Here is a 7,336-nt window from a genome sequence, read left to right as displayed (position 1 = left end):
CTCTCATCGAAGACAATGATCGTGACGCTCGTCGTGCTGTGCTGAGGGTTTAGCAGTGGAGGTCGACGATCTGGATCCAGCTGGGGAAGGACGGACGATGTCGAGACGTTTTGTGGGGACATCTTGCGAACACGGACAGTGGCAGTGCTGTATTGGACGTGTGGTGTATTAGAGGCTGCGTGTATTGGTATAGCCAATGCAGACGTCGACTACAGTATCTAAGTTGAGTGCTCACACTAATGATAATTTTTATGTGATTGCATAGACTTAATGCCAAGCTCCTTCACAAGGCATCATTACCCTGTTGTAGAATTTACACATGAGTAAATAAACAAAGTGGTGTCAAACGGTCAGTCAAACATTGATTTGTGTGCACGTGAATTCAATCGTGTTTACATCACGGGCCTATTCAAGTTTTAGTGTGGCTGTGTAGCGATAATGGTAGTTATTATTGCTACTAGTAGATGAATTAGCAGGTCTAAAAAAATAAAACCACAGAGTGACAAGGTGCTAGGTCACTATGTGACAATTTTGGAGGTCCCACCGAGATCTGCTAACGTTAGATCTATGTTAGGTGGTGTAAGACACAGCCATAGGCAGGTAAAGAAAATTAAAGGCTTCCTTATCATGTGGTTGATTTAAGGTGCCATGTAGTTGAGCATGGTATTGTATGCAGTGTATGCATGTAACCATTGAGGTGTGTACTGGTTAAGAGTAGACCTGGTTGAGGTTGTGTCAAATTCGCAGTTAAAAGTCTGAGCGGAGTATTCAGTGAATTGTTGTGAATTGGGAGTGGATTTTTCTCCTGGTTGATGTTCTTTTGGTTGGCTGTTGTTGGATGATACGATGGCAACTCCAGAACAAATTAGAGACTTTGCCACCCTTGGTAGGGAACTTGGTTACTCCGGTGGAGAGTTGAATAGTTTCGTGAATGCTCGTTGTGATGAGGCTGCAGAGAAAATGCGGGCTGAGGAAAGAGCCAAGGTCCGGGAACATGAAATGAAAATGGCTGAAATGAGATCGACAAATTCCAGTACGCATGTGGATTTGAGTGGTTTGCACTTGAAAATAGGCAAGTTTGACGAGAATCGGGATAGGTTCGATGCCTATATCAACAAGTTTGAGTTGTTTGCTGACAGTCAGAAGATCCCTACTGAATTCAAGGCCTTATATCTGATTTCAAATCTGAGTGGCAAAGCCCTTGAAGTGGTGAACAGAATGGAGCCTGCTGATAGAGACGATTATGCAAGAGTCAAACAGGAGTTGATGGTGCATTTTCAGTTGACTGAAGAAGGGTATCGCAGGAAGTTTAGGACTGCACGGCCAGAGAAAGGAGAAAGGCCACATCATTTTGCGACGAGGCTCAGAGGGTATCTGGTGCAGTGGATTGAGTTGTCAGGGATCGATGAAGAGTATGATAAGTTGTTTGATCTGGTCCTACGGGAACAATTTTTGAATAATTGTTCAAAGGAAGTGGTGGCATTTTTGAAAGAAAGGGATTGTGATTCAATGGAGGCGGTCAGTAAGAATGCTGATGTGTATGTAAATGCACATGGTGTGCACACATTTGGACAGCAATCAAAGACATCTGATCAGAATCAGAAATGGGGAGGTTCAAAGCCCTCACAAGGTGGTGTGAAAAACACACCAGGCAGTCCGAAACCCCCACAGCGCCCATTTGAAGTGAGGGGAAGGAATCAGCCATCACAGGGTAAGAAGACCCAGTATGGGGCTGGGCGCGGAGATGGCCCGAGGGGTTGTTATCAGTGTGGGAGTCCTACACATTTGAAGAGGGATTGTCCCATGGTGCGTGTGAAATCAGCTCAAGCAATGGTTGGTACAGAGGTGCTAACTGAAGGATCAGAAATGACACGGTCAAACATGGATGCTAGCACGCCGTCAGCTGGCAGTCCAGGAAACTCAATAGGTAGTTTGAGGTCAAATGACGGGGGTGGCAAACAGCCACAGGCAACAGGGCAATCAGCTGCGTGCATGCCTGTTGGAAATCATGTGCCCTTGGACGGGTATCAGAAAGTTGAAAAGCTGGGAATGGCTTACGGACAAGTAAGTGCGATGATGAATCGTATGCCAGTTGTTTCAGGCAGGTTATATCCTGGTGAAGTTCCAATTTCAGTACTCCGTGACACAGGATGCAGTACATGTGTTGTTAAGTCCAGACTGGTTGAGAAACATCAGCTGACTGGGAAGTGTCAAACAGTGAGGTTGATTGATGGAACAGTCAAGCAATTTCCAGTCGCCAAGGTAGAGTTAGACTCCCCATATTTTTCAGGTGAGATTGAAGCATTGTGTATGCCGGATTGCTTGTGTGAAGTGATTGTTGGGAATGTCACTGGTGCACGTGAGCCCAATGATCCAGATTTGAAGTGGGTGCCCAGAGGGGGCAAAGCAATGAGTGACGATGCTGATCAGGAGGATGATGGTGGTAGATACGTCATTGGAGATGGTGAGCAAATTGTAGATACCAAGGTTGATGGCGTTGATAAGGAAGAGGTTGACAATCTTTCTGAGGTGAAAGAAGATGATCCACAGGTGATGGCAGTCGAAACCCGATCTCAGAAGGAAGACCAGGTGTTGGGCGAGACAGAGTGTTCAGTCAGGAATGATGACAGTGGAGTGCCAGCTGTCATGGCTGTGGAGACACGGGCCCAAAAAGCACGCAGTACAAAACCCAAGAAGGGGTTAGTTGTGGTCGATTCGGTCAAAGTCGCAGATCCGCCAGAGTTTCGTCAGAAACAGAAAGATGACCCCACTCTTCGAGCATCGTGGGATAAGGTTGGTGTGACTGATAATTCCAGGTATCTGTTCCGGGTAGATCAGGGGTGCCTATTGAGGCAGGAAAGAGATCCGGAAAACCCGACAGAGGGGATTGGCCCAAAACTTGTTGTGGTGCCAAAGGCATATCGTGCTGATATCATGCATTTGGCACATGAGTCATTGTTTGGCGGTCACTTAGGGATCAACAACACATTGTCAAAGGTAAAGACACAGTTCTTTTGGCCGGGCATGTATGAAGACATTGCCAATTTCTGCCGATCATGTGATGTATGTCAGAAGACCATCAGCAAAGGCAAAGTACCCAAGGTGGAGTTAGGTAGACTACCAACAATCGAGGTACCATTTCAGCGTATCGCCATCGATTTGATGGGGCCGTTCACTCCCTCTGAACGTGGTCACACCTACATATTGACAATTGTAGATTATGCCACGAGGTATACGGAAGCGATTCCGTTGAAGTCAATAACGACAGTCGATGTCGCAGAAGCACTGGTGACAGTGTACAGTCGAGTGGGTATACCGCAAGAGGTTATGTCTGACCTAGGACCCCAATTTGTCTCTGACTTGATGAAAGAAGTCTGCCGGTTATTGTCAATCAAGCAGTTGACGAGTTCCCGATACCATCCCATGTGCAACGGGCTAGTGGAACGGTATAATGCTGTGGTGAAATCGTCTTTGAAGCGGTTGTGCACAGAGGAGCCACGCCAATGGGATAGGTATCTTCCTGCCCTTTTGTTTGCTTTGCGAGAGGCACCAAGCTCAAGCCTGGGTTTTTCTCCATTTGAATTACTATACGGTCGGCATGTGAGAGGACCCATGGAGGTTTTGAGAGAGCTGTTGACAAACGATGCTGTCGAGCCAGAAAGAAAGAGTGAGTATGAGTATGTCATCGAGTTGAGAAAGAGACTTGTTGAGTCATGGCAGATGGCACAGGAAAATTTGAAGCAGTCGGCAAAGCGGTACAAGACCTACTATGATCGAGGTGCGAAGAAACGGAAGTTGAAGATCGGAGACAAAGTCTTGGTGTTACTGCCGACGGAGCAAAACAAGCTCTTGGTCAAATGGAAAGGGCCATATGAGGTGGTCGGTGCCAAGTATGACTATGACTACGTAGTGGATGTAGATGGCATGAAAAAGACATTCCACATAAACATGCTCAAGCGATACTTCAGCAGGGTAGCAGAGGAAGAAACTGCTGGAAGTTGTTTCGAGGTGTGCCATGATGGTGGTGTAGATGAGTTGTGGAGTGACGAAGGCATGGAAAACAACGATGATGTGGTCACTGAGATACCAGAAATGCCTTGTCCGATTCAGAGAGAGTTCGTTGAGGATGTACAGCTGGATGTTTCCCTAGACGAGGTGAAACAAGAGCAGATCAGACGATTATTGTGTGAGTATCAGGATGTGTTCACAGATGTACCAAAGAAGTCAAGTATTGCAGAGTGCAAGATACACTTGACCACAGACGAACCGGTGCGGTCACCACCATACCGCGTACCCCAAGCGTTGCAAGGTGAAATCCAGAAGGAGGTTGAGATGATGATGAAATTGGGTGTTATTGAACCATCTGACTCTCCCTATGGTCATCCGATTGTGATGGTAAAGAAACCGGATGGAACCAACCGTTTCTGTATCGATTTTCGGCGCCTTAATAAGGTTACGGTTTTCGATCCTGAGCCGATGCCGGTGCAGCAAGACTTGTTTGCGTCACTTGCAAAGAGCAAGTATTTCAGTAAATTGGACTTATCAAAGGGATACTGGCAGCTCCCTTTGAGAGACTCAGACAAGGCCAAGACAGCATTTCTGACACCGATAGGACAATTCCAATTCAGATACATGCCATTTGGACTTGTCACAGCGGGGGCCCAATTCACGAAGATGATGAGAAAGCTGCTATTGGGTGTTCCCAATGTGGTGACCTATATTGACGATGTGCTGGTGCACACAAACTCGTGGGAGGAACATGTGGCCACACTCTCAGCCGTGTTGAGTAGACTGCGGGAGGCCAACTTGGCAGCTCGACCAACCAAGTGTGCGCTGGGATTTCAGTCCATAGAGTTCCTTGGCCATGAGGTGAGTGAGGGGATCCTACAGACGAGCGAACGTCTCACAAAGAAGATTGCCGAGGCCCCAAGACCGGTGACCAAGAAGCAGGTCAGATCCTTCCTAGGCCTTACCGGCTATTACCGGGATTTTATACCCAACTATGCCGATGTGGCATTGCCCCTCACAAATCTCACGAAGAAGGGAAGTCCCGAGAAGGTGAAGTGGGGAGAAGGCGAAGAACAAGCATTCCTCGGATTGAAGAAGAGCTTGATCAAGCCACCCATTCTGCACCTACCCGATGAGACCAAGGTATTCAAGCTGAAGGTCGATGCCTCAGACACTGGCCTAGGTGCTGTTTTAATGCAAGAACGGGATGGCGAAGACTTCCCAGTGGCTTACGCAAGTCGGAAACTCCTTCCGAGGGAATGGCGTTATGCCACTATCGAGAAGGAGTGTCTTGCGATTGTTTGGGCCATTCGCAAGTTCGAGTTCTATCTGTGTGGCCGGTCTTTCGAAGTCCACACAGATCACAAGCCGTTAACGTACATACAGGCGAAGAAAATGCACAACACAAGAATCATGCGATGGTGCATGAGCCTACAGGAGCACAGGTTCAGGCTCGTCTCTGTAAAGGGCAAAGACAATGTGGCTGCAGATGCCATGAGCCGCCTAGTGTGAACCTACAACACAGAGTAGACGGTCAAATTCAAATGGAACATAGTAAAGCCAAAATAACAAATTCTGGCAAAACATTTTTTTTTATATACAGTGTTTATTGCATATATTTGACGTCAGTACAGTATTATAAGATTTTTCTTCATGTTACAAAGATGCATTATTATGGAAGTCTACTTTAAATGTACAGGCAACATGGTTGGCTGTAGACAGGTGTTAATATGGACATATACATGCAGAAAATTCAATAAGTTCAGTAACTCCTATGTACATGTTTTGTTTGCTAAGAACAAAATGTGCGAAGCAAAGAATATGATGCTTGTTTTTATTTCTGTTATTTCTTTCAGCGTTGCGACAAGACTACAACCTATCTTAATAATTAAACTGGAAAGAAAGCACACACTCTGGATAAGAATGAACTGAGAAAAGAGGCTACAGGGTCTATTTAAGCGTTTAATCTTTACCAAGCTGTATAGCTGTACGATGAAAGGGACACAGGATGTAAGCCACTGGAGCAGCAACAATGAAAGGGTTATTGAGTGTGTTTTATTAACACATTCTGTCCATGATTAATGCGAACTTTTAAAGCAGTAGCATTATTCTACTCATTCTACCCATTATAACAGTGAAGAGTGTGCAGGGGATTTCAAGAAATGAAAAGGTGCCTCTTAAGACATACCTGATCATTCTACTCCCCCCCCCCCAAAAAAAAAAAAGGTTTGTAGAAAAACTGCTGAAAACACACTTTCCCATTTATTTTACGATCCCAAACTAAAGTATAATGTAGAAGAAGAATAGCTCTTTCACAAAATATGAAAAACTCAAGATTGAATCGGTTGACCGATTTCACCTTTTTTTGAGTCTTCACATAAAATCAAGGGGTGCGATTTTGTGTGCGTTGTGTGATGCATGGTCACATATTCTGATGTTAGGAATTTTTATTGACAATAAATGTCTGAAAAAAAATAATTTGTTTTATTCCCTTGGTGTCAGTTCTGGCGTTTCATTAAATTTACGATTACATGCACTGTACGACTTAGACTACATAATCTTGTCAAGAAAATGAAAAGAAAAAAGGTCCTGGTTGTATACTCATGCTTTGCTTGCTATAACCAGTGATATTTCATGTCATCATTTGTATATACTTTGGCAAGATCTAGAACAGAATTAGAATGATCATTGTAAACTTGTACAACATACATGTCACATACACTTCATAGCTTACCATCTGGTGAATTTTATATTTAAAAAAAATAATAAAAACGGTTGGCTCTAGCTGTAGTTTATCATTGTGTTTTCATCATTATGGGCTATGTGATACTTTGCTTCTAGCACAATGTCTAGAGCAATGATGTCACTTCCTGGTATTTTGCACATGAGTTCTTCATCTTACATAAAATTATCTCTTGCCATTTTCTCGAGAGACTGATCAGCTTCACATGTTTGAAATCCGTGCAATTTTAAATTTCCTGTTTGTTCACAGAAGAGGCACATACTCCTTTATTCAAATCCTGACTTCTGGCGCTTTGACCGTCTCATGTCATTATGTTGATCTCCTTCTTCTTCATCTTTTCTTTCCCCCTCCAATTTTCATTTGAGTTTGTCATTAGAAATTTTTGATGATAAGAACGATGATCGATGCCACAAGGCATTGTTTCTCACAAATGCTTCAACTGCTCCTTGAGCTCCAAAATTTACATCAATATATTTTAATTTTCCCGAACTCCTCAACATTTTCCAAAAATAAAGCATACACCTTTTATGCATTGAGTCCTCCTTTTTGTGGAAAATTAAAGGCAAAAACTCAGCATTAGTGCTT

General features: G+C 44.2%; 1 protein-coding gene across 1 annotated transcript; it reads left to right on the top strand.

Moving 5' to 3' along the window:
* Positions 1 to 846: 846 nt before the first annotated feature.
* On the top strand, positions 847 to 5,520 carry LOC139731399 (uncharacterized). Its single transcript, XM_071642288.1, has one exon. It carries the CDS (start codon positions 847 to 849, stop codon positions 5,518 to 5,520), a length of 4,674 nt encoding a protein of 1,557 aa, XP_071498389.1.
* The last annotated feature ends 1,816 nt before the right edge of the window (positions 5,521 to 7,336 follow it).

Source organism: Diadema antillarum, unplaced genomic scaffold, assembly GCF_040938485.1.
Source record: "Diadema antillarum isolate AM-2024a unplaced genomic scaffold, OU_Dant_1.0 seq00000369_RagTag, whole genome shotgun sequence".
Classification (NCBI taxonomy): Eukaryota; Metazoa; Echinodermata; class Echinoidea; order Diadematoida; family Diadematidae; genus Diadema; species Diadema antillarum.
This window is presented reverse-complemented; position numbering and strand designations above follow the sequence as displayed.

Coding starts and splice junctions, on each gene's coding strand:
- LOC139731399 (XM_071642288.1), top strand. CDS start 847: ATGGCAACTCCAGAACAAATTAGAGACTTTGCCACCCTTGGTAGGGAA.